This window comes from Dendrobates tinctorius, unplaced genomic scaffold (assembly GCF_039654945.1).
Source record: "Dendrobates tinctorius isolate UK_male_01 unplaced genomic scaffold, ASM3965494v1 ptg000274l, whole genome shotgun sequence".
NCBI lineage: Eukaryota > Metazoa > Chordata > Amphibia > Anura > Dendrobatidae > Dendrobates > Dendrobates tinctorius.
The window spans coordinates 533,511-560,000 of NW_027361941.1; the positions used below are offsets into that span (position 1 = coordinate 533,511).

At 46.0% G+C, this 26,490-nt stretch overlaps 1 protein-coding gene across 1 annotated transcript in view; it reads right to left on the minus strand.

Moving 5' to 3' along the window:
- Window positions 1–16,166: 16,166 nt before the first annotated feature.
- LOC141072501 (uncharacterized) overlaps window positions 16,167–26,490 on the minus strand; it is a 12,586-nt gene continuing 2,262 nt past the window's right edge. Inside the window, exons 2-3 of the mRNA XM_073559778.1 lie at window positions 18,589–26,413; window positions 16,167–17,810 (exon numbers count right to left, since the gene is read on the minus strand). Of these exons, the coding sequence (XP_073415879.1) occupies window positions 16,588–17,810; window positions 18,589–18,835 (1,470 nt within the window). The 5' untranslated portion in view covers window positions 18,836–26,413 and the 3' untranslated portion in view covers window positions 16,167–16,587. The remainder of the gene's footprint in view (window positions 17,811–18,588; window positions 26,414–26,490) is intronic.

A 26,490-nucleotide genomic window follows, 5' to 3' on the forward strand; every position in this document is an offset into this window, starting at 1 on the left:
GCAGCAGTACTGGTCCCTGGAGGTGCAAGCTGTTGTGCACCAGGGAGCGTGTTAAGCGTCTGCAGTCACCACATGTGGAGGCGTGGGTTCAAATCCCACTCCTTGACAGCAGCAGTACTGGTCCCTGGAGGTGCAAGCTGTTGTGCACCAGGGAGCGTGTTCAGCGTCTGCAGTCACCACGTGGAGGCGTGGGTTCGAATCCCACTCCTGACAGCGACAGTTTTTTTTTTTTGTTTTTTTTTTTAAAGAAAAGAAAATAAACCTAGTGGCAGCATGTGTAATAACAGTCTCCCGTGGAGGCGTGGGTTCGAATCCCACTCCTGACAGCAGCAGTACTGGTCCCTGGAGGTGCAAGCTGTTGCGCACCAGGGAGCGTGTTAAGCGTCTGCAGTCACCACATGTGGAGGCGTGGGTTCAAATCCCACTCCTTGACAGCAGCAGTACTGGTCCCTGGAGGTGCAAGCTGTTGTGCACCAGGGAGCGTGTTCAGCGTCTGCAGTCACCACGTGGAGGCGTGGGTTCGAATCTCACTCCTGACAGCGACAGTTTTTTTTTTTTTTGTTTTTTTTTAAAGAAAAGAAAATAAACCTAGTGGCAGCATGTGTAATAACAGTCTCCAGGTCTTATAGCCTAATGTATACACCATAAATATTTATATGTGTGTCTATACAGTTGGTGTATATATGTGTGAGTATATTTTTTAGCCTTAAAGTTTTGATTCTCCATCCTCATTTCTTTCTTTTCCAAATCAAAAAAACACTCGTGTGAGAGCAATCTGCATCCAAAAAAACTTAGGGATAGGGACAATTTAGTGAGTACGTCGGGCTCCCTTAAAAGGTCAATTCACCCAACGAACAAGGGTGCTGCTCAGGGTGGATTGATTTAAATCACGCCGATTTAAATCATGATTTAAATCAAAAGATTTTTTTCTATTTAAATCGGATCGATTTAAATCATGATTTTAATCATGATTTAAATCACTGATTTAAATCAAAAGGTTTTTTTTTTTAATATAAATCACGATTAAAATGAGAAGTGAGAGCAGTGTGCATGTGCGCCCATAGTTACACGGACGAAAGTAGGGGCAACGATCTAACGCCAGGGTGAGGGGGGGACCCCAAAGTAAGTAAAAATCTTTTTTGTTTTACTATATGGCAATAGGTAGGTGTTTAAAAGCAGCATGTCTTAATTGTATAAACTATTAATAGCCTCCACATTTTGTTCATACTGCCCCTTTAATTCCACACTTCTAGCTTGGTTTCAGTTTTGGTTTAGTTTCTTTTTCCCTGCATTCAGTTGACATGCCCAAACTTGTTGGATAGTTAGCAGTACTTGGCTCAGGCTGTAGTAACATCAGCAGTGCTTGGCTCAGGCTGTAGTAACAATCAAACTTCATAAGTGATCTGTGTGAGCCATGGCAGCAGGTCGTAAGAGAGACCCTATTTGGGTTCATTTTGTTGAGATGCCAGCAGCAGATCTTGGAAAGAAAGGTGCAAGAGCAAAGTGCAAATACTGTCAAAAGGATATCCAAGGACTTGTTTGCCGTTTGAAATCACATTATGAAAACTGCAATCAAATGATTTAAATCAAAAAAATCTGATTTAAATCAAAAAAATCTGATTTTTTTGATTTTTTTAAAAAATTCAAGATTTTTATCCACCCTGGTGCTGCTTGCTCGTCGGGTGAGATGGGCAGCACGATTATTATCATCTAACACGCTTTCCTAGGATAATCTGCCAACACAAATCTCTTCTTGAATGGACAATCGTTTCTTAAATGACAATTTATGCTGATAAAAAAAACCAAAAGCTCTAAATTAGGAAGGAGGCTGGAGGGGGGGGCGTCAGGGACTGGAGGGGGGAGACAGAGGCTGGAGGAGGAAGTGTGGTGGTGTAGACGGGGCTGCGGGAGGCTGTGTGGTGCTGTAGAGCGGGTTGCGGGAGGCTGTGTGGTGGTGTAGAGGCCTACAGGGCCACACAGCCCCCTGGTGTGACTTCCCGAGTGCCATGACAGCTGACTGTATATACATGTTTACACATACATGTATGTACATGTGCCATGACCGCTCCTTAGACCATACATACATGGATTGTCACTTACCCAAACCGAGGATGAAGAGGCTTAGCTGCTCCACATGATGATGGTGGCCGGAGAGCTGTGTTCCTCCATAGCGATGTCGTCCATTAGGCAAACTTGGTGTCCTTGTCCCGCCAGTTCTTGAGCCAGTTTAGTGTCCACGATGCCTTGTTACCTATTGGAAAAAAAAGGGAAAAGGAAATTATTGAATTTTGACATAGAATAAAAATTAAGTCCTATGAATTGTACTGGTACATTAACCCCTTTTTCTACGAGCGTATATTGCCAGCAGACACACAGAGAGCGGGCGACTGCCCCAAGTGTTACCTACTGAGAGACAGAGAAATAAAAAAACAATAATTAATAAGGGAAATATTGCATTCATAATTAGTGTTCACAGCAGAGTGACAACACAGCCCCCCTAACCCTCCCCTACCCCACAGGGAACGCCTGTACCCCGCCATGCCCCCCACAGCTGTGCCCATACACTGTCCTCACCTCCCCCTGCAGGGACCCCCTGTCTCCCACGCAGTGCCCCCCACAGCTGACCCCAAACACTCTGCAGGGACCCCCTGTCTCCCACGCAGAGCCCCCCACAGCTGACCCCATACACTCTGCAGGGACCCCCTGTCTCCCCCGTAGTGCCCCCCACAGCTGACCCCATACACTCTGCAGGGACCCCCTGTCTACCCGCAGTGCCCCCCACAGCTGACCCCATACACTCTGCAGGGACCCCCTGTCTCCCCCCCACAGCCTCCGGGCTGCGAAGAAATCGCGACGGAGCCGCCGTCCCTGTACCGGAGCACAGCCCGCTGCCACCACCGCACCGCAGAGCGCCGCCCGCTGCCACCACCACAGAGCCCCCCCTGCCCCAGCGCAGCTGCCCCTGCCCAGCTGCCCCTGCCCCAGCACTGCTGCTGCCCCTGCCTCAGCGCAGCTGCCCCAGCGCAGCTGCCCCTCCCCCAGCGCAGCTGCCTCTCCCCCAGCGCAGCTGCCCCAGCACAACCAACCTGCCCTAGCACAGAGCCGCCACCGCACGAGCCTGGACCACTGAATGACCCCTGTGACTACTTCACCTGTGCCAGATCCCTTCCCAGGTAAGCTGAATTCGGACTGTAAGACGGACCCCCATTTGACACATTATTTTTTTTCCCCCTATTTTCCTACTGAAAATTGGGGTGTTCTTATGGTCCGTTGCATCTTTTTTTTTTTTAAAGAAAAGAAAATAAACCTAGTGGCAGCATGTGTAATAACAGTCTCCAGGTCTTATAGCCTAATGTATACACCATAAATATTTATATGTGTGTCTATACAGTTGGTGTATATATGTGTGAGTATATTTTTTAGCCTTAAAGTTTTGATTCTCCATCCTCATTTCTTTCTTTTCCAAATCAAAAAAACACTCGTGTGAGAGCAATCTGCATCCAAAAAAACTTAGGGATAGGGACAATTTAGTGAGTACGTCGGGCTCCCTTAAAAGGTCAATTCACCCAACGAACAAGGGTGCTGCTTGCTCGTCGGGTGAGATGGGCAGCACGATTATTATCATCTAACACGCTTTCCTAGGATAATCTGCCAACACAAATCTCTTCTTGAATGGACAATCGTTTCTTAAATGACAATTTATGCTGATAAAAAAAACCAAAAGCTCTAAATTAGGAAGGAGGCTGGAGGGGGGGGCGTCAGGGACTGGAGGGGGGAGACAGAGGCTGGAGGAGGAAGTGTGGTGGTGTAGACGGGGCTGCGGGAGGCTGTGTGGTGCTGTAGAGCGGGTTGCGGGAGGCTGTGTGGTGGTGTAGAGGCCTACAGGGCCACACAGCCCCCTGGTGTGACTTCCCGAGTGCCATGACAGCTGACTGTATATACATGTTTACACATACATGTATGTACATGTGCCATGACCGCTCCTTAGACCATACATACATGGATTGTCACTTACCCAAACCGAGGATGAAGAGGCTTAGCTGCTCCACATGATGATGGTGGCCGGAGAGCTGTGTTCCTCCATAGCGATGTCGTCCATTAGGCAAACTTGGTGTCCTTGTCCCGCCAGTTCTTGGGCCAGTTTAGTGTCCACGATGCCTTGTTACCTATTGGAAAAAAAAGGGAAAAGGAAATTATTGAATTTTGACATAGAATAAAAATTAAGTCCTATGAATTGTACTGGTACATTAACCCCTTTTTCTACGAGCGTATATTGCCAGCAGACACACAGAGAGCGGGCGACTGCCCCAAGTGTTACCTACTGAGAGACAGAGAAATAAAAAAACAATAATTAATAAGGGAAATATTGCATTCATAATTAGTGTTCACAGCAGAGTGACAACACAGCCCCCCTAACCCTCCCCTACCCCACAGGGAACGCCTGTACCCCGCCATGCCCCCCACAGCTGTGCCCATACACTGTCCTCACCTCCCCCTGCAGGGACCACCTGTCTCCCACGCAGTGCCCCCCACAGCTGACCCCAAACACTCTGCAGGGACCCCCTGTCTCCCCCGTAGTGCCCCCCACAGCTGACCCCATACACTCTGCAGGGACCCCCTGTCTACCCGTAGTGCCCCCCACAGCTGACCCCATACACTCTGCAGGGACCCCCTGCCTCCCCCCACAGCTGACCCCATACAGGCATACAGTTACCGGCCGGCAGCTCCAAGGTTCAAATCTGGCGCTCAGGTGACGTCATTGTTGCTGCAGTTAGACCGAGAAAGCAGGGGGTGGGCTCGGAGCCACGTGACACAGAGCCCGGCCGCCCATCCCCCAGCCTCACTGTACTGCAAGCCAGGGAGAGACTGTTTGTGTGCTGCACGGCGCTGACTCCGCCCCCCGAGCCAGGGGATGAGTCACAGGCAGCTCGGCGTGTCACACGACTCCTCCCTCTTCCACCTTCTATGCAGGCCGGATCTTGGTTCCCATAGCACAGTGACCCTGCCCACCGGCCAGTCACTGCCGCCCCTCCCCCACCACTAAGCGATCTTACACAGCAGCACAGAGCCAGGGAGGAGATGGGAGATGACCCCGCACCACACAGCGGAGCACTATGAGCCCTGGGGGTGCAGCGCTGACCCCGCCCACGCCGCACCACACAGCGCAGCGCTATAAGCCCTGGGGGCGCAGCGCTGACCCCACCCACCCCGCACCACACAGCGGAGCACTATGAGCCCTGGGGGCGCAGCGCTGACCCTGCCCACCCCGCACCACACAGCGCAGCACTATGAGCCCTCGGGGCAGTCTCCCGTAGAGGCGTGGGTTCGAATCCCACTCCTGACAGCAGCAGTACTGGTCCCTGGAGGTGCAAGCTGTTGTGCACCAGGGAGCGTGTTCAGCGTCTGCAGTCACCACGTGGAGGCGTGGGTTCGAATCCCACTCCACACAGCGCAGCACTATGAGCCCTCGGGGCGCAGCCAGGGGTGGGATTCAGCGGGTTCTCCCCGGTTCGGTGGAACCGGTTGTTAAAGCTATTGCTCTCATTTTTGGCACCATTAGCCGGCTCTCACTTTTGAAAATGAGATTTCAAATTTTGAGGTCTGCGGCAGATTCTTTCCGGCGTCCATGCTCCCGGAGGCCACTGCAACATGGCGGCGGCCAGCAAGGGAAGTGCGGGGGCCTCCGGGCTGCGAAGAAATCGCGGCGGAGCCGCCGTCCCTGTACCGGAGCACAGCCCGCTGCCACCACCGCACCGCAGAGCGCCGCCCGCTGCCACCACCACAGAGCCCACCTGCCCCAGCACAGCTGCCCCTGCCCCAGCGCTGCTGCCCCTGCCCCAGCGCTGCTGCTGCCCCTGCCTCAGCGCTGCTGCTGCCCCTGCCTCAGCGCTGCTGCTGCCCCTGCCTCAGCGCTGCTGCTGCCCCTGCCTCAGCGCTGCTGCTGCCCCTGCCTCAGCGCTGCTGCTGCCCCTGCCTCAGCGCTGCTGCTGCCCCTGCCTCAGCGCTGCTGCTGCCCCTGCCCCAGCGCTGCTGCTGCCCCTGCCTCAGCGCAGCTGCCTCTCCCCCAGCGCAGCTGCCCCAGCACAACCAACCTGCCCTAGCACAGAGCCGCCACCGCACGAGCCTGGACCACTGAATGACCCCTGTGACTACTTCACCTGTGCCAGATCCCTTCCCAGGTAAGCTGAATTCGGACTGTAAGACGGACCCCCATTTGACACATTATTTTTTTTCCCCCTATTTTCCTACTGAAAATTGGGGTGTTCTTATGGTCCGTTGCATCTTATAGTCCGAAAAATACGGTAATTTATCCTGAGATTACAGAGTCTGCAACTTTTCTATCTAGCCAGTTAGAAGTGACTCATTGTAACACTTAGGGTACCGTTACACCTAGCGATGCACCAGCGATCCCGACTAGCGATATGACGTGGTCAGGATCGCTGGTGCATCGCTAGGTGGTCGCTAGTGAGCTGCTACACAGGCAGATCTCACCAGCGACATTGCTGGGGACGGGGATCGCTACTTACCTGTCAGACGCGGCGATCCTGCGTCCTCCCGCCCTGGGCGCCACAGGAAGCCCAGCAGGAAGTGGCCGACGAGGAATGGACCAGGAGCTTCTCGCGCGATCAGTGATAACCAGCGGGGGAGCCGGTCGGAGGTAAGTATCACATGCAGGGATATCGCTAGCAATATCGCTGCAACGTCACAAAATCGGTGACTTTACAGCAATATAGAATCATAGAATCGTAGAGTTGGAAGGGACCTCCTGGGCCATCTGGTCCAACGCCCTGCTCAAAGCAGGATTCGCTAAATCATCCCAGTCAGATGTCTGTCCAGCCTCTGTTTGAAGACTTCCATTGAAGGAGAACTCACCACTTCTCGTGGCAGCCTGTTCCACTCATTGATCACTCTAACTGTCAAAAAGTTTTTTCTAATATCTAATCTGTGTCTCTTCCCATTCAGTTTCATCCCATTGCTTCTAGTCTTTCCTTGTGCAAATGAGAATAAAGTTGATCCTTCTACAATGTGACAGCCCTTTAGATATTTGTAGACAGCTATTAAGTCTCCTCTCAGTCTTCTCTTTTGCAAACTAAACATTCCCAAATCCTGCAACCTTTCCTCATAAGACAGGGTTTGCAGACCGGTCACCATTCTGGTCGCTCTTTTCTGAACTTGCTCCAGTTTGTTGATGTCTTTTTTAAAATGTGGTGCCCAAAACTGGACACAATATTCCAGATGAGGTCTGACCAAAGAGGAGTAGAGGGAAATAATGACTTCACGTGATCTAGACTGTATGCTTCTGTTAATACATCCTAGAATTGCATTTGCCTTTTTTGCTGCTGCATCACACTGTTGACTCATATTCAGTCTGTGATCTATTAGTATACCCAAGTCTTTTTCACATGTGCTGTCACTTAGCCCTATTCCTCCCATTCTATATATGCTTTTTTCATTTTTATTGCCCAGATGTAGTACTTTGCATTTCTCCCTGTTAAAAACCATTCTGTTAGTTGCTGCCCACTTCTCCAGTTTATTTAAATCTTTTTGAATCCTCTCTCTCTCTTCTCTAGTATTAGCTATCCCTCCTAGCTTTGTGTCATCAGCAAATTTAATCAGTTTACCCTCAATTCCTTCATCTAAATCGTTGATAAAGATGTTGAACAATACAGGGCCCAGGACAGAGCCCTGTGGTACCCCACTTGAGACATTCTTCCAACTGGATGTGCAGCCATTTACGACCACTCTTTGGGTCCGATCACTAAGCCAGTTATGAATCCACCTAACAGTTGCCTTGTCCATTCCATACTTAGTCATTTTTTCAATAAGGATTGTATGAGACACTTTGTCAAATGCTTTGCTGAAGTCAAGATATACTATATCTACAGCATTTCCTTGATCCACCAGAATGAGCCGAATTCTGCGTTAGAGCTGGGAATCCGCTCCTACTGAGTTCAGAAAGTGAACATAGTTCAATATTGTGGGAATCCATTCTGCTCACAAACAGTATTGACAGGAGACCAGAACCACAGTGTAACAGGGCCACAGAGAGAAACATGGGTTCCAGGACATATCGGCCCCCAAAGTCCTGTTAAAAAACTAGAAATCACGAATATCAAGGAATTTATGGAAAAAAGAAAAGAAAAAATTGGGACGGAAAGAAAAAGGGGTATGTTTTTCATATTAGGCTCAATATATACCTGGCTTGGTTTTAATAAGGAGGAAATATAATTTTCACACCATTAAGGTTCAGGAATTGACAAGGAAGTTATCAATTGTAACCGGGACCTTTGAAACTTCTGGATATTACAGACCCACTTTTTAGTTTGACATATGTTAAATCTACCGATCTCAAAGAACAACTGCCCATAATAATATATGCTATTCACCATAACTGCTGGACGTGAAGCACCATGTATCTTATCAATGGTATCTAGAGGAGGGACCATTATTAGTGTTCATCAGCAGGAGCTGTCTTCCAGGGACAACAGACCTATATATATATATATATATATATATATATATATATATATATATATATATATATATATATATATATACACACTCACTGGCCACTTTATTAGGTACACCATGCTAGTAAGGGGTTGGACCCCCTTTTGCCTTCAGAACTGCCTCAATTCTTCGTGGCAGAGATTCAACAAGGTGCTGGAAGCATTCCTCAGAGATTTTGGACCATATTGACATGATGGCATCACACAGTTGGCGCAGATTTGTCGGCTGCACATCCCTGATGCGAATCTCCCGTTCCACCACATCCCAAAGATGCTCTATTGGATTGAGATCTGGTGACTGAGGAGGCCATTTGAGTACAGTGAACTCATTGTCATGTTCAAGAAACCAATCTGAGATGATTCGAGCTTTATGGCATGGCGCATTATCCTGCTGAAAGTAGCCATCAGATGTTGGGTACATTGTGGTCATAAAGGGATGGACATGGTCAGCAACAATACTCAGGTAGGCTGTGGCGTTGCAACAATGCTCAATTGGTACCAAGGGGCCCAAAGAGTGCCAAGAAAAAATTCCCCACACCATGACACCACCACCACCAGCCTGAACCGTTGATACAAGGCAGGATGGATCCATGCTTTCATGTTGTTTACGCCAAATTCTGACCCTACCATCCGAATGTCGCAGCAGAAATCGAGACTCATCAGCCCAGGCAACGTTTTTCCAATCTTCTACTGTCCAATTTCGATGAGCTTGTGCAAATTGTAGCCTCAGTTTCCTGTTCTTAGCTGAGAGGAGTGGTACCCAGTGTGGTCTTCTGCTGCTGTAGCCCATCTGCCTCAAAGTTCGACGCACTGTGCGTTCAGAGATGCTCTTCTGCCTACCTTGGTTGTAACGGGTGGCAATTTGAGTCACTGTTGCCTTTCTATCAGCTCGAACCAGTATGCCCATTCTCCTCTGACCTCTGGCATCAACAAGGCATTTCCGGCCACAGAACTGCCGCTCACTGGATTTTTTTTCTTTTTCGGACCATTCTCTGTAAACCCTAGAGATGGTTGTGCGTGAAAATCCCAGTAGATCAGCAGTTTCTGAAATACTCAGACCAGCCCTTCTGGCACCAACAATCATGCCACGTTCAAAGGCACTCAAATCACCTTTCTTCCCCATACTGATGCTCGGTTTGAACTGCAGGAGATTGTCTTGACCATGTCTACATGCCTAAATGCACTGAGTTGCCGCCATGTGATTGGCTGATTAGAAATTAAGTCTTAACACACAGTTGGACAGGTGTACCTAATAAAGTGGCCAGTGAGTGTGTGTGTATATATATATATATATATATATATATATATATATATATATATATCTATCCATGCCCACTCCACATAGCAACCAAACACTAAGCATCTTTCATTTCACCAGAGCTGTTTAACCTCTCTCTGACCTCAGATGTACTATTCCGTCTATATGACCTGGGACTTAATTCCCATGGACAGAATAGTACATCATGCACTTTAATGCGATACTAAAATTCCGACGTCATCTTACCTGTAGGAAGATGGTGTCGGCATCCTGGGCTGCGTCCTCCTCCATCCGGCCTCCCGATCACTGTGATTGGCGGTTCAATTCTGAATAGCCAATCACAGCCTTTCTCATTGTTTCCCCCAATCAGATTGGCTGAAACAGTGAGGTCCCAGGCTAGGATCGAGTGCTGATGTATTAGATCCCAGGCCGGTGCCTGGCAACGCCAGGCATTGGCCAAAACTGCTTAGATTGGCACAATCAATAGCACCAATTGCAGGGCACAGTAGCGGTGTTACCGCGCTGTACCCTGCCGGTATCTGCCTGGATCAGTGCTGTAATAGCACCAATCCTAGGCCAGTGCCTAGGAAAGGTCTGGTATGGCCTGCAGCTGAAGCTTAGCACGATCAATGTAATCGATCGTGCCAATCACAGGGCACAGCTGCCGTGTGACCGCGTTGTGCCCTGCTGGTGACCTGCCGGAGACCTGGCCTAGAATTGAAGCTGTAAGCTCCGATCCTAGGCCGGTGCCTAGAAACACCGGCATCACCAGGACCAGCACTGATTGGTGGGATTGATTTTATCATCGACCCCTCCAATGACAGCTCACAGCAGCGGTATGACCGCTCTGTGACCTGTCTCTGACTTGTCTGTGACCGCACTGCAGGTCCTCATACTAGCTGAGGATTCCTGCAGATCAATTACACTGCCAGAGCCCCTCCTGTGCTGGGTCTTGTTGTGCCACTGAAACCTGTGACACCACAATTCCTGCTGAAGAAAGAAGACAGAAGAAAGAAGAGAGACTACAACCTTAAGTGTTGATCCCTGAAGCGGCCCCCTGCCCAATCTCTCTTCATCCACCCCAATTCCCCATCCCCTTCTTTTTACCCCCTCCACCCCCTTTGCGCCACCTCCGTGCGCACATTTAGCAGCTGCCGAGCGTTGATTGGTGACGTAGTTCACAAATCAACACTCGTGCTCGCTTTTTTCTCAACCCTCTTTGCGCCAAATCTGTACATATATCATGCAGCCGCCAAACTTTGATTAGTGACGCAGTTCACTTATCAGAGCTCGTTCCTGCCGTTTTCCATTTTTTTCACCCCCCTTGCGCCACCCCGTGCGCACATAAGGCAGCTGCCGAACTTCTATAAGTGAAACAGTTCACTTATCAGAGCACATGCCTACTGTTTTAGACACTTTATTTTCGCGACCTCCATGGGCACATCCAGCAGCCACCGAACTTTGATAAGTGACACAGTTCACTTATCAGAGCTAGGGCCTGCTGTTTTACACTTTTCTTTTCACAGGCATTTTTTTCTCCTTATTTGCTTTTTTCTTTTAGCTTTTTCTTTTCAGAATAGTTTGCACCAATCACTATCCCCCCATACATACACATACAGTTATAAATAAAGTACACCCAAGCACCATACTCATAAAAAAATGTCCCACCTGTCACATTTGTCCCAACAGTGCTATTCATTGGAGGAGGCATATGTTTTTCTTGCCTCCGCCACTGATAGCGAGGGAGAGGATCCCACATTTCTAAACTTTTCTGATTCTTCATCTTCCTCCTCAGGTCCTCGGAACCGCCACGCAGATGTCCCAGGACAGAAGATAAGGCAGCGCCCACCATTCCAGATGATGAAGATGAACCAGCGCACTCCACTGTGGACCCCGTATGGACCTCGCCCCCCCCGAAAAATTACGAGCCACTGATTCCTGATTTTGTGGCAGAATCAGGAATCACATTTAGTGTCTCCTGTAGACGCAGTTGAAATGATGCATATTTGGGGCCTGGTCCTTCACATGGGGATCCTGAAGAAGCCAGAAATTCGGTAATATTAGAGTGTTGATATTTTATATAACACTTCAGTGTTCAGAATGGTCATGGCCCGGAAGCGTTTTGAGACCATCCACAAATTTCTGCACTATACTGATAATAAGGTTTTAAATACATTAAATAGGGACTGCTTCATGAAGGGTTACTGTGACGTGGTGAAGCGGTATGCGGCTTGGCATACATTTTTTGCAAAAAACGTATCAACTAAATACCCTGTATTTGTTATACAGCACTTGCTGATCACTGTTATGTTTTTTACTGCAGAGTATTTTTGCAAATTTGTCTTTTTGTGTTCTCTTGTGTTTCACTATACTGATAATGCAGTGTCCCCCGCGAGATGACCCCAACTTTGACCGTGTGTTCAAAGTTCGGCCGGTCATCGAACGCTTCAACAAAAAATTTGCTGAAGTGTACATGCCCAAAATGGACATCTGCGTGGATGAGTCCTTAGTCCATTATAAGGGAAGGCTCGGTGTTGTGAATTCACTTTCTGGTCTGCCTCTGGTTGCTGGTGGGGGTGGTGGAGCTGGTTGTATTGACAGAGGAGTCATGAGTTCTCTTTCTGGGCTCCCTCTGGTGGTTGCAGGAGGTAATGAAGCTTATCTAATTAACAGAGACCTGGCGCCTGATAATGAGGACGACGATTAGACATCTGGAGTCTCTGACTGGATTTAAGACAGCCGACTCCCTCTTTCCATGCTGGTGATTTTTCCTGCCTCCTGAGGTCTTAGTTTCCAGTTCAGTCCCTGCATTCTCATGCTAAGTGTTCTTTGCTATTGTTCACATCGATTTGGTTTTGTCTATTCAGTTTTGTGTGGTCAGTCAGCCCCGACTGGGGCTGTGCTGAATTTCCATTCTTATGTTACTGTTTGTGCCAGTTTGCTTTTTGTCCCTTATTAGATTGGCCTCTTTTTGCTCTGTTTTCAGAATATGCCAGAGTGCTGATATAGTGGGAGAAGTCTAGTGACTTCAGGGTATTTTTTGCTATCTGAAGTGTTGGACATTTTTGAAGGGTTTTTTGGCATGATTGCAGACAGTATCTTTCCTTTCCTGTCCTTTCTAGTTAGTGTGGGCCCCATCGTTTGCTCAGCCTGTGCTTGTGTTTTCATCTTGTCTCACCGACAATATATGTTTGGGGGCTATCTATTCCTTTGGAGTCTGCTCTGGGGCAGTTTACATTTCCCCTTTTCTTGCTTTAGGCTTATTTAGTCCTCTGGCTGTGTCGAGGCATCTAGAATCATCGTAGGTACGCTCCACGGCTGCTGCTAGTTGTGTGGGTAGGATCAGGGGTCTGCAATCTGCTTAGTTACCAACCTCTCTGGTTTTCTGTGGCTTAGCCTGGGCTTGTTTTCCTCCTCGGTGACCCAATCTTAACAGAATCACCAGCCTAAACCGCAGATTCTAGGGTACTCAAAAGCAGGAAAGAATTGTAGAAAAAAAAAAAAGTGTCAGAATTTTTTCTTTATATGTATTTTTTCCTCTTTTTCTCTGGGGCCATGGGAGGATTTCTTCCTTAATGGAGATAAAGCAATTGTCTGATCGTGTTGAGCAGCTCGCTGCTGAAGTGCGGGGAATTTCCACCTATCTCGCTCAATCACATGCTGTTGAACCAAAAATCCCTACTCCTGATGTGTTTTCTGGGGATCGGTATATATTTTTGAATTTTAAGAATAATTGTAAATTATTTCTTGCCTTGAAGCCTAACTCATCGGGGAGCTCTTTGCAGCAGGTTAAAATTGTCATCTCCTTGCTGTGCGGTGATCCCCAGGATTGGGCTTTTTCTCTGACACCTGGAAATCCTATTCTGACTAATGTGGATGCATTTTTTCAAGCCTTGGGGTTGTTGTATGATGAACCTAATGCTATTCATCAAGCTGAGAAAACCCTATTGGCATTGAACCAAGGTCAGGATTCTGCAGAGTTATACTGTCAAAAATTCCAAAAGTGGGTGGTCCTTACTACATGGAATGATGGTGCCTTGGCAGTTCTCTTTCGGAAGGGTTTATCAGAAACCGTAAAAGATGTTATGGTGCGATTTCCTGTTCCCTCTGGTCTAGATGATTCTATGTCATTGGCCATTCAAGTTGATCGGCGTTTACGTGAACATAAAACTACACGAGAGGCATTGCAGCCTTTTGAACAAACGTCTGAACCTGTGCAATGTGATAGGGTTTTGTCTAGGGCGCAACATCAGGAGTTTAGAAGGCGTAATAAGCTGTGTTTTTTCTGTGGAGATGCCTCTCATACTATTTCTGTCTGCCCTAAACGAGAGAAACATTTTGCACACACATTTGCTGTGGGCAGTGTACAACCTAAGTTCCTTTTGGCAACTACTCTGATCTGCTCCTTATCCACATTTTCCGCTAAGGCTTTTGTAGATTCAGGAGCAGCTTTGAATCTGATGGATTTGGACTTTGCTAAACGTTATGGTTTTCCCATGATACCTCTGCGGACGCCTATTCCTTTGAGGGGTATTGATGCTACTCCTTTGGCGGAGAATAAACCTCAGTTTTGGACCAAGGTGATAATGCGGGTCGCCCCAGAACACCAAGAAAATTGTAAATTTTTGGTGCTGCACAATTTGCATGATACTATTGTTCTGGGTTTTCCCTGGTTGCAAACTCATAATCCAGTTTTGGATTGGACATCTGTGTCTGTGGTGAGTTGGCGTTGTCAGTGTGTTCTTAGTGACACTCATGTTTTCTCCACCTCTCCTCAGTCTCATGATATTCCTGATTATTTGGCTGATTTTTCTGATGTATTTAGTGAGAGTAAGTCTGCATTTTTGCCTCCTCATAGGAGTTCTGACTGTGCAATTGAGTTGATGCTCGGGTGTAATTTTCCCAAGGGTCGGCTTTTCAACTTATCTGTACCCGAACATGATGCTATGCGATCTTATATCAAGGAGTCGTTGGAGAAGGGTCATATTAGACCATCCTCTTCACCCTTAGGTGCTGGGGTTTTTTTGTTACCAAGAAAGATGGTTCATTAAGACCTTGTATTGACTATCGTTCCCTTAACAAAGTTACAGTTAAATATCAGTACCCATTACCTCTGATGTCTGATTTATTCTCCAGAGTTAAGAGTGCCTGCTGGTTTACTAAGCTTGACCTCAGGAGGGCGTATAATCTTGTTCACATCAAGCACGGGGATGAATGGAAGACAGCGTTTAATACTCCTGAGGGACATTTTGAGTACCTGGTGATGCCTTTTGGGCTCACTAATGCCCCTTCTGTCTTCCAATCCTTTATGAATGATATTTTTCTGGACTTTGTGGATAAGTTTTTGATCATCTATCTGGATGATATTTTGATCTTTTCCAGTGATTGGGATTCTCATGTGGAACATGTCCGGACTGTGTTCCGGATTTTGAGGGAAAATTCCCTGTATGTTAAGGAATCGAAATGCCTCTTTGGTGTACAGAGGATTTCATTTTTGGGATTTATTTTGTCTTCGTCGACTATTGAAATGGACCCGGCCAAGCTACAGGCCATTTATGATTGGGTTCAGCCCACTTCTTTGAAGGCTCTCCAGAAGTTTTTGGGGTTTGCTAATTTTTATCGTAAATTTATAGGTAATTTTTCTGGTATTGTCAAACCACTGACTGATCTGACCAAGAAGGGCGCTGATGTGCTGAAATGGTCTCCAGAGGCTGTCTCGGCATTTCAGGAGCTTAAGCGGAGATTCACTTCTGCTCCGGTTCTACGGCAACCTGATGTCTCACTTCCATTTTAGGTGGAGGTAGATGCTTCTGAGATTGGTGCAGGAGCTGTTTTGTCCCAAAAAGATCCGGTGACTTCTAAAATTAATCCTTGTGCCTTCTTTTCTCGAAAGTTCTCCCCATCTGAACGTAACTATGTCGTGGGGAATCGGGAATTGTTGGCCATGAAATGGGCATTTGAAGAGTGGAGACATTGGTTGGAGGGAGCTAGACATCAAGTTGTGGTCCTCACCGACCACAAGAATTTGATTTATCTTGAATCGGCCAAGTGCTTGAACCCTAGACAGGCTAGGTGGGCCTTGTTTTTCACACGTTTTGATTTTGTGGTCTCTTTTCTTCCGGGCACTAAGAATGTCAAGGCAGACGCCCTCTCTAGGAGTTTCCTTGCTGATTCTCCTGTTGTGACTAAGCCTGCTACCATCTTAGGCGAGGGGGTAGTTCTTTCTGCCATCCAGGGTGGATAAAAATCTTGATTTTTTTTAAAAAAATCAAAAAAATCCGATTTTTTTGATTTAAATCATTTGATTTAAATCAGATTTTTAAATCAAGTTGTACACAAGCAAAACTTTGTCTTTTTGCAAATCTAATTGTTTTACACAAATAAAAATATTAAAACAGTTGATTATGAAACCTAATAATTTTTATTTGCACTATTAAACACTCAGAATTGAACTACAGAGAGTAAGTACTTTTTAACAATAGCCTATCTCTAACGTTTGAAGTAAGCAAACATCTTCAGTGAATACATCAGTCCTTTAAGCCTACTGTTTATTTAGGACTTTTAATAGGAAAACCAGTTGTCCTGCTTTAGCAGTTCCTAAGCGGTTTCGGACTGTTGTGTGCACAAAACCAAATGAAGAAAACAATCTCTCTACTCCTGCGGATGAAGCCGATGCAGTCAGTAGCTGAGTAGCTAGATTTATTATCTTTGCTGGAAGAACAAGTGATTGCGACTTCCACCAGTCCAGTGGTTTTAGTTCATTAACGACGTTATCTGCAAACATGTATTTTTGAAATGGTGCAGATTCACACTTCAATTTCAGCACAGTTGCCACAATGTCATGGTTAGTATTGGCGAGCCACTCCATTGCAGAGTTGATTTCCGCCTCAGATAATTTTTCCCTCTGTAGATGGGATGCAAGATATTGGCTAAATAGTGTTCTTCTTTTAATGCTTGGTCCTTGCGGTGCTGTATTGCAACCTTTACATTGTTTGAGAGGTTCAAGAGATCTAGAGAACCTTCTAAATCTTTCCAAACTTCTGTGGCATCAGCTATGGTTGCAGTATCTTTCTGCATTTTATCCAACGCAATCGATATTGGCTTTAACCTTTCCAAAAGGTCCTCGGCATTTCTCTTCACACCAAGATTTAATACTTTGCTTCGTATATTAGCATCAATTTTATCCCGATGTGTTTCGCAAATGGACAGTAATTTTGACCAGTTGTTAATAAACAGTTCCAAGCAGTCAGCCAAGGTATTCCATCTAACATCTTGTGGTAGAACCAACTTCAGTCCTCCCATTTCCTTGTAGGTTGCATGCGCAAAATGATTATTGCGGAAATATTTAACAATTTCTACAACATGTTCCTTGACACCCAAAATATGCAGGTCTTTTGCCAAAAGATGCAACAAATGGGCAGAACAACCGTATGTAATGACATTTGTGTCATCCTGTGCCAGTTCCGCTCGCATTTTTGCCACATTGCTTGCGTTATCAGTAACTAAGCTCCTTACTTTACATCCAAACTGTTCTTGGCATTGGTGAATTGAGTTCTTAGCAATTTCAAGTAAATATTCAGCAGTATGTGAATTTCCAGATGTGTCGATTGTGTCTGTAAGGTAAGTTTCACCATCTTCTGTTGTGACACAAGTGCAAATTATGGGGTCGTTGTGGATGTTGCTCCAACCATCCAAGCTCATGTTAACAACCTTGTCTTTCAAATATTTTGTACAAGCCGCTCTTTCTATGTCGTATACAGCCTGAAGATGTTTTCCTGAGATATCAAATCTACTTGGTGGTTTGTAGCCTGGTCTAATTCCTTCGATCATTTGTACAAACAATGGGTGCTCAACTAGTCGGAAAGAAGAATTGGTTGCAAATATGAATTTAGCAATTAATTCATCAAAATGTTCTTTCTGGCTCGTCGTAGTCTTTAAGATGAATTTTTCTACACTTTGCACGCAAAGTTTTTTTTTGGGCTGCTTTCTTGAAGTTGTACCCAGATATTGATTGTCACGTGCAGCACAAGCCATATTTGACCCTGAAAGCACAGAAATTAAAAATATAAATCGACTGCGTATTTGAAGAAATATAACGAAAATATTGAAACAAACTTTTTGAACAATGTAATGGTCCTCGTCCTATAAGGGCTGTCTCAAAAGTTATGCTACTCAAGTTTTCCGGTGAGGTTGCTGTAATACTGGTAACTAATATCAGAGCCTCAGCAACTGAAAAAAATTATGTCACAAAAGTTTTAAAAATGTTTTTTTTTTAAAATGGTCAATTTGGCAGACTTCAAAAGTGAATTGCAGCCTACAATAAAAAAAAAATAAGCGTATACACACTTTATTTTTACTTAAAGGACATGTGCACCTTTATTTTTTAAGGTGCAGCCAGTCACAGTGTGCACATGTCCTCCCCCCGCAGCTCTCTTACCTCCGATGTCAGCGCTGCGGGGATCCGTGGCTTCGTTCTGCCCGTCCGCGAGCGCGCCTCCATTCATTTCAATGGAGCGTGCGGCCCGCTGACGTCACGCCGCTGGATCACTGCGAGTAGGCCGCAACCGGAGGACGGGAGGCGGACGGTCAAAACGAAGCCACGGAGGTAAGAGCGCTGCGGGGGGAGGACATGTGCACCTTAAAAAAATAAAGGTGCACATGTCCTTTAGCGTTAATTTTCTGTGAAATATTGCCTTAACATAAATTTAAATTCTATACTCCAGAACTACCAGTGCTAGAAATTTTTCTTTTCATAGCCTTTAACCATCCCAGTAAAATGTCTGTTAAAAAAATAGGTTGTAAATTAATTGCCAGACTTACCACTAGTACTAGGCTCCTGGTGCATAAGAAGCTGTGGGGGTTCATTGACATTAGTTGTATCACTATCAACATCTTCATTTCCCTTCTGGTTGCAGTTTTCATAATGTGATTTCAAACGGCAAACAAGTCCTTGGATATCCTTTTGACAGTATTTGCACTTTGCTCTTGCACCTTTCTTTCCAAGATCTGCTGCTGGCATCTCAACAAAATGAACCCAAATAGGGTCTCTCTTACGACCTGCTGCCATGGCTCACACAGATCACTTATGAAGTTTGATTGTTACTACAGCCTGAGCCAAGCACTGCTGATGTTACTACAGCCTGAGCCAAGTACTGCTGACTATCCAACAAGTTTGGGCACGTCAACTGAATGCAGGGAAAAAGAAACTAAACCAAAACTGAAACCAAGCTAGAAGTGTGGAATTAAAGGGGCAGTATGAACAAAATGTGGAGGCTATTAATAGTTTATACAATTAAGACATGCTGCTTTTAAACACCTACCTATTGCCATATAGTAAAACAAAAAAGATTTTTACTTACTTTGGGGTCCCCCCCTCACCCTGGCGTTAGATCGTTGCCCCTAGTTTCGTCCGTGTAACTATGGGCGCACATGCACACTGCTCTCACTTCTCATTTTAATCGTGATTTATATTAAAAAAAAACCTTTTGATTTAAATCATGATTAAAATCATGATTTAAATCGATCCGATTTAAATAGAAAAAAATCTTTTGATTTAAATCGTGATTTAAATCATGATTTAAATCGGCGTGATTTAAATCAATCCACCCTGTTAACTAGTGGGACAGTTTTATAGGGCGGGTCGTTACGGATGCAGCGATACTAAATGTGTGTATTTTTATTGCTTTTTTTTTCCAAAAAATGAATTAGGGATTTTTTTTTTTATAAATTAATTTTACACTTTTTTTTTTTTTTTTTTTTTTTTTTTTTTTTTTTTTACTTTATTACATTGTCCCAGGGGGGGACATCACTGTCATGTGTCTGATCGCTGATCTGACAGGTTGCACAGCACTGTCAGATCAGCAATCTGACAGGCACTGCTGGCTTCCTCCGTGCCTGCACTCTGCAGGCACTGAGGAAGCCGCCTCCCTGCAGGCCCCCGCGGCCATATCGGATCTGGAGGCCTGCAGGGAGGAGGACCCTCGGAGCGACACAGCACATCGCATCGCTCCGGGGGTATCAGGGAAGCACGGATGGAACCCTCTCCCTGCATGCTTCTCTCCAATGTCCCAGTACACTGCGATCATGTTTAATCGCAGTGTGCCAGGGGTTAATGTGCCAGGGGCGGTCCGTGACCACCCCTGACACAGTGCAGAGTGTCAGCTGTGATAATCAGCTGACACCCGGCTGCCATAAGCGGCGCTCCCCCAGTGAGTGCTGCTGATCGCATTAGATTTACTATTCCATCCTTGGGACTTACTGTAGGTCCCAGGTCAGATGGACGGAATAGTACATCTAATGTAGGAAAGGGGTTAAGGCACATTAGAGATTAATGAGAAAAAAAAAAACATTTTGTACCAAAGTCCCCTGTTCTTTAGCTGCAAAAAATGTATTGAGGTACTTAACACAAAATTCCTCTCTCATTGAATCCACTATAGGACACGAGCATGGGTAAAGGGAAGAGGACCTGTTGTGAATTCTCTCTCTGGCTTCCCTCTGGTGATTACTGAAGATAGTGGAGCTGGTCAGATTGACAAAGGGGTTGCGAGTTCTCTTTCTGGACTCCCTCTGGTGGTTACTGGAGGTAGTGGAGCTGATCTGATTGACAGAGGCTTGTCACCTGATGTTTGTGCTTTCATCTTGTTTCACCGTCAATACATGTTGGGGGCTGTCTATTGCTTTGGGGTCTGCTCTGGGGCAGTTTAGATTTTCCCTTTCTTTCTTTAGGCTTATTTAGTTCTCCGGCTATGATGAGGCGTCTAGGACCACCGTAGGCACGCTCCACGGCTACTGCTAGTTGTGTGGATAGGATCAGGGGTCTGCAATCCGCTAGTTACCAACCTCTCCGGTTTTCTGGGCTTAGCTTGCTTTTTGTTTCTTCCTCCTCGGTGACTCATTCATAACAGTGGGCCCCATCGTTGCACAGTCTATTTTTCTGCCTGCGTTTGTGTTTTCATCAACAATATATGTTTGGGGGCTAGCTATTCCTTTGGGGTCTGCTCCAGGGCAGTTTAGATTTCCCCTTTCTTTCTTTAGGCTTAGTTAGCTCTCCGGCTGTGCCGAGGCGTCTAGGATCATCGTAGGCATGCTCCATGGCTACTGCTAGTTGTGTGGATAGGATCAGGGGTCTGCAATCCGCTTAGTTACCAACCTCTCTGGTTTTCTGTGGCTTAGCCTGGGCCTGCTATCCTCCTCGGTGACCCATTCATAACAGAATCACCAGCCTAACTGTAGACTCTAGGGTACTCTAAGTGTCAATTTTTTTTCCATATATTTTTTCCTTTTTTTTCTGGGGCCGTAGGAGGATATTTTTTGTCTAAATGGAGACTAAGCAATTGTCCTATCGTGTTGAGCAGCTCGCTGCTGAAGTGTGGGGAATTTCTGCCTATCTCGCTCAATCTTCTGCTGTTGAACCAAAAATCCCTACTCCTGATGTGTTTTCTGGGGATCGGTCTAAATTTCTGAATTTTAAGAATAATTGTAAATTATTTCTTGCCTTGAAGCCTAACTCCTCGGGGAGCTCGGTGCAGCAGGTTAAAATTGTCATCTCCCTGCTGCGCGGCGATCCCTAGGATTGGGCTTTTTCTCTGACACCTGGAGATCCTATTCTGGCTAATGTGGATACGTTTTTTCAAGCCTTGGAGTTGTTGTATGATGAACCTAATGCTGTTGATCAAGCTGAGAAAACCTTATTGGCATTGAACCAGGGTCAGGATTCTGCAGAGTTATATTGTCAAAAATTCTGAAAGTGGGCGGTCCTTACTAAATGGAATGACGATGCCCTAGCGGCTCTCTTTCGGAAGGGTTGGGCAGAAACCATAAAATATGTTATGGTGGGATTTCCTGTCCCCTCTGGTCTTAACTCCATGTCATTGGCCATTCAAATTGATCGACGTTTACGTGAGCGTAAAACTACACGAGAGGCGTTGCCGCCTTTCGAACGAACTTCTGAACCCATGCAATGTGATAGGGTTTTGTCTAGGGCGCAATGTCAGGAGTTTAGAAGGCGTAATAAGTTGTGTTTTTTCTGCGGGGACGCCTCTCGTACTATTGCTGTCTGCCCTAAACGAGAAAAGCGTTTTGCTCACACATTTGTGGTAGGCAGTGTACAACCTAAGTTCCTTTTGGCGATTACCCTGATCTGCTCCTTGTCTACATTTTCCGCTAAGGCTTTTGTAGATTCAGGAGCAGCTTTGAATCTGCTGGATTTAGACTTTGCTAAACGTTGTGGTTTTCCCATGATACCCCTGTGGACTCCTATCCCTTTGAGGGGTATTGATGCTACTCCTTTGGCGGAGAATAAACCCCAGTTTTGGACCCAGGTGATAATGTGAGTCGTCCCAGACCACCAAGAAAATTGTAAATTTTTGGTGTTGCACAATTTGCATGATACTATTGTTCTGGGTTTCCCTTGGTTGCAAACTCATAATCCTGTTTTACATTGGAAATCTGTGTCTGTGGTGAGTTGGGGTTGTCAATGTGTTCTTAGTGACACTCCTGTTTTCTCCAGCTCTCCCCAGTCTCATGATATTCCTATTTGGCTGATTTTTCTGATGTATTCAGTGAGAGTAAGTCTGCGTGTTTGCCTCCTCACAGGAGTTATGACTGTGCAATTGAGTTAATGCCCGGGCGTAAATTTCCCAAAGGTCGGCTTTTCAACTTATCGGTACCCGAACATGATGCTATGCGATCCTATATCAAGGAGTCATTGGAGAATGGTCATATTAGACCATCCTCTTCACCTTTAGGTGCTGGCTTTTTTTTGTGGCCAAGAAAGATGGTTCACTAAGGCCATGTATGGACTATCGTTCCCTTAACAAAATCACTGTTAAATATCAGTACCCGTTACCCCTGATTTCTGATTTATTTTCCAGAGTTAAAGTGCCTGTTGGTTTGCCAAGCTTGACCTCAGGGGGGCGTATAATCTTATTCGCATAAAACATGGGGATGAATGGAAGACAGCATTTAATACTCAGGAGGGACATTTTGAGTACCTGGTGATGCTTTTAGGCTAATGCCACTTCTGTCTTCCAGTCTTTTATGAACGATATATTCCGGGACCTTGTGGATAAGTTTTTGATCATTTGTCTGGATGATATTTTGATCTTTTCCAGTGATTGGGATTCTCATGTGGAACATGACCTGATGGTGTTCCGGTTTTGAGGGAAAATTCTCTGTATGTTAAGGGATCGAAGTGCCTCTTTGGTGTACAGAGGATTTCATTTTTGGGATTCATTTTGTACCCGTCGGCTATTGAAATGGACCCGGCCAAGATACAGGCCATTTATGATTGGGTTCAGCCTACTTCTTTGAAGACTCTCCTGAAGTTTTTGGGTTTTGCTAATTTCTACCGTAAATTTATAAGTATTTTTTTCTGGTATTGTTAAACCACTGACTGATTTGACCAAAAAGGGCGCTGATGTGGTGAATTGGTCTACAGAGGCAGTTTTGGCATTTCAGAAGCTTAAGCGGAGATTCACTTCGGCTCCGGTTCTACGGCAACCTGATGCCTCACTCCCATTTCAGGTGGAGGTAGATGCTTCTGAGATTGGTGCAGGAGCCGTTTTGTCCCAAAGAGATCCGGTGAGTTCTAAGATGAATCCCTGTGCCTTCTTTTCTCAAAAATTCTCCCCATCTGAACATAACTATGACGTGGGGAATCGGGAATTGTTGGCCATGAAATGGGCATTTCAAGAGTGGAGACATTGGGTGGAGGGAGCGAGACATCAAGTTGTGGTCCTCACTGACCACAAGAATTTGATTTATCTTGAATCAGCCAAACACTTGAATCCTAGACAGGCTAGGTGGGCCTTGTTTTTCACGCGGTTTAATTTTGTGGTCTCTTTTCTTCCAGGCACTATGAATGTTAAGGCGGACGACCTTTCTAGGAGTTTCTTTGCAGATTCTTTTGATGTGACCAAGCCTACTACCATTCTAAATGAGGGTGTAGTTCTTTCCGCCATCTCACCCGATTTGAGACGTGCCCTGGAGGAATTTCAGGAGGACAAACCTGAACGTTGCTCTATGGGGAAATTGTATGTTCCTGACCTGTGGAGGAAAAGCGTAATGTCTGAAATTCATTTCTCCGCATTGGCTGGTCATCCAGGTATTTTTGGTACCAGAGATTTGGTGAGTCGGTCTTTTTGGTGACCTGCCTTATCTCGTGATGTCAGGAATTTTTGTGCAGTCCTGTGGGACTAGTTCTCGGTCCAAGCCCTGTTCTCGTTCTAGTGGGTTGTTGATGCCCCTGCCGGTGCCCAGGAGGCCATGGACTCATACCTCAATGGATTTTATTTCTAATCTTCCTGTCTCTCAGAGAATGACTGTTATCTGGGTCATCTGTGATAGATTTTCTAAGATGGTCCATCTTGTACCACTCCCAAAGTTGCCATCTTCTTCTGAGTTGGTGCCCTTGTTTTTACAACAGGTGGGTTTGGTTGCACGGGATTTCTGAGAACATTGTGTCGGACAGAGGAGTCCAGTTTGTTTCCAGATTTTGGAGAGCTTTTTGTTCCAAACTGGGAATTCAGTTATCTTTCTCCTCTGCATTTTATCCTCAGACCAATGGGCAAACTGAGAGAACAAACCAGACTTTAGAATCCTATTTGAGATGTTTCCTATCTGCTGATCAGGATGACTGGGTCTCAGTTTTGCCCTTGGCCAAATTTGCGCTAAACAATAGGGCTAGTTCTGCCACTTTGATGTCGCCCTTTTTCTGTAACTTTGGGTTTCATCCTCGATTTTCTTCAGGGCAGGTGGAATCTTCGGCCAAGTGTGGATTCTGTGGTAGAGAGAATGCAGCAGATTTTGGACCAAGTGGTGGATAAGTTGTCCCACTCTCAAGAAAAATGCCAACAGTTTTCCAACCGGCATAGGACCATTGGTCCCAGGTTTAAAGTGGGTGATATGGTTTGGTTGTCTTCAAAGAATATTCCTATGAAGGTTGCGTCTCCAAAATTCAAATCAAGATTCATTGGACCTTATAAGATTTTGGAAATCCTTAATCCCGTTTGGCTCTTCCAGTTACGTTTAAGATTCATAACGTGTTCCATAAATCCTTGTTGAAAAGGTTTGTAGAGCCAGTAGTTCCAATGGAGGCACCTCCTGACCCTGTATTGGTTAAAGGTAATTTGGAGTATGAGGTAGAGAAAATATTGGATTCTCGTTTGCTAGACGGAGACTCCAGTACCTGGTCAAATGGAAGGGTTATGGCCAGGAGGATAATTCTTGGGTCTCTGCTTCTGACATTCATGCCGAAAGATTGGTTCGTGCTTTTCACCGGGCCCATCCTTACCGGCCTGGTGGCATGGTTGAGGGTTCGGTGACTCCTCCTCAAGGGGGGGGTACTGTTGTGAATTCTCTCTCTGGTGATTACTGAAGATAGTGGAGCGGGTCAGATTGAGAGTTCTCTTTCTGGGCTCCCTCTGGTGGTTATTGGAGGTAGTGGAGCTGATCTGATTGACAGAGGCTTGCCACCTGATAATGAGGAAGACGATTGGAGATCTGGGGTTTCTGATTAGGATTTAAGACAGCTGACTCCCTCTATCCCTGCTGGTGATTTTCTTCCTGTGCCTCCTGAGGTCTGATGTCTCCTGCTCTTTCCCTGCATGTTCAGCTAAGTGGTTCATTTGCTATTCTGTTTGCATTTGATCTGGTTTTGTTTATCTCTGCTTTATGCGGGTCAGCTAGCTCTGCCTGGGGCTGTATCACCGCCCATATGTTACTGCACGTGCCAGTTTGTTTTGTCCCCTTTTATATTGGTCTCTTTTTGCTTTGCTTTCAGAATATACCAGAGTGCTGATCTAGTGGGGGCGACGTTGTGCGACTTCAGTGTTTTTGTGCATCAGACGTGTTGGATTTTTGCAGGGTTTTTTGCGTGATTGCAGACAGTGTCTTTCCTTTCCTGTCCTGTCTGGTCAGTGTGGGCCCCATCGTTTGCTCAGTCTATTTTTCTGCCTGCGTTTGTGTTTTCATCTTGTCTCACCGACAGTATATGTTTGGGGGCTAGCTATTCCTTTGAGGTCTTCTCTGGGGCAGTTTAGATTTCCCCTTTCTTGCGTTAGGCTTAGTTAGCTCTCCGGCTGTGCCGAGGCGTCTAGGATCATCGTAGGTATGCTCCACGGCTACTGCTAGTTGTGTGGACAGGATCAGGGGTTTGCATCCGCTAAGTTACCAACCTCTCTGGTTTTCTGTGGCTTAGCCTGGGCCTGCTATCCTCCTTGGTGACCAAATTTTATCAGGGACCTAGGTGGGCCCTGTGCCATATATAACAAGTCCTAGGATGACCCCAAAAAAACCCATGAAACAAAGCCCCGAAAAAATAGAGAGAAGCATGACAGTACGTACAGCAGATAAGGTAAAGGTGAGAAATAAATATTGGACAAAGGAAATGAAAAGGTGGTAGACCCCCACAGGACCAACCCTAGCAAGCCACGAGAAGTGGAAAGAGGGGACGGGAACTTCGGAGATCTTAGACTCATCTATCTGACATCGGAGGGGTGCTGGGTCACACCAATTTTGGCAGAACACGGATGGTGGAGGCACCAGCACTCCACTTGGTGGAGATATGGCAAATGATGAATTGCCATCCAAAGAGGTCACTACTGTGGAGGGCATGGTGAAAAAAGACAGAGGAAACCCACAACACCTAGAAGAAAACAAAGAAATTTATGTAAGAAAAATCCTGCCTAAATTGTACAAAAAGCCATGGCCGCCCCTCCCAAT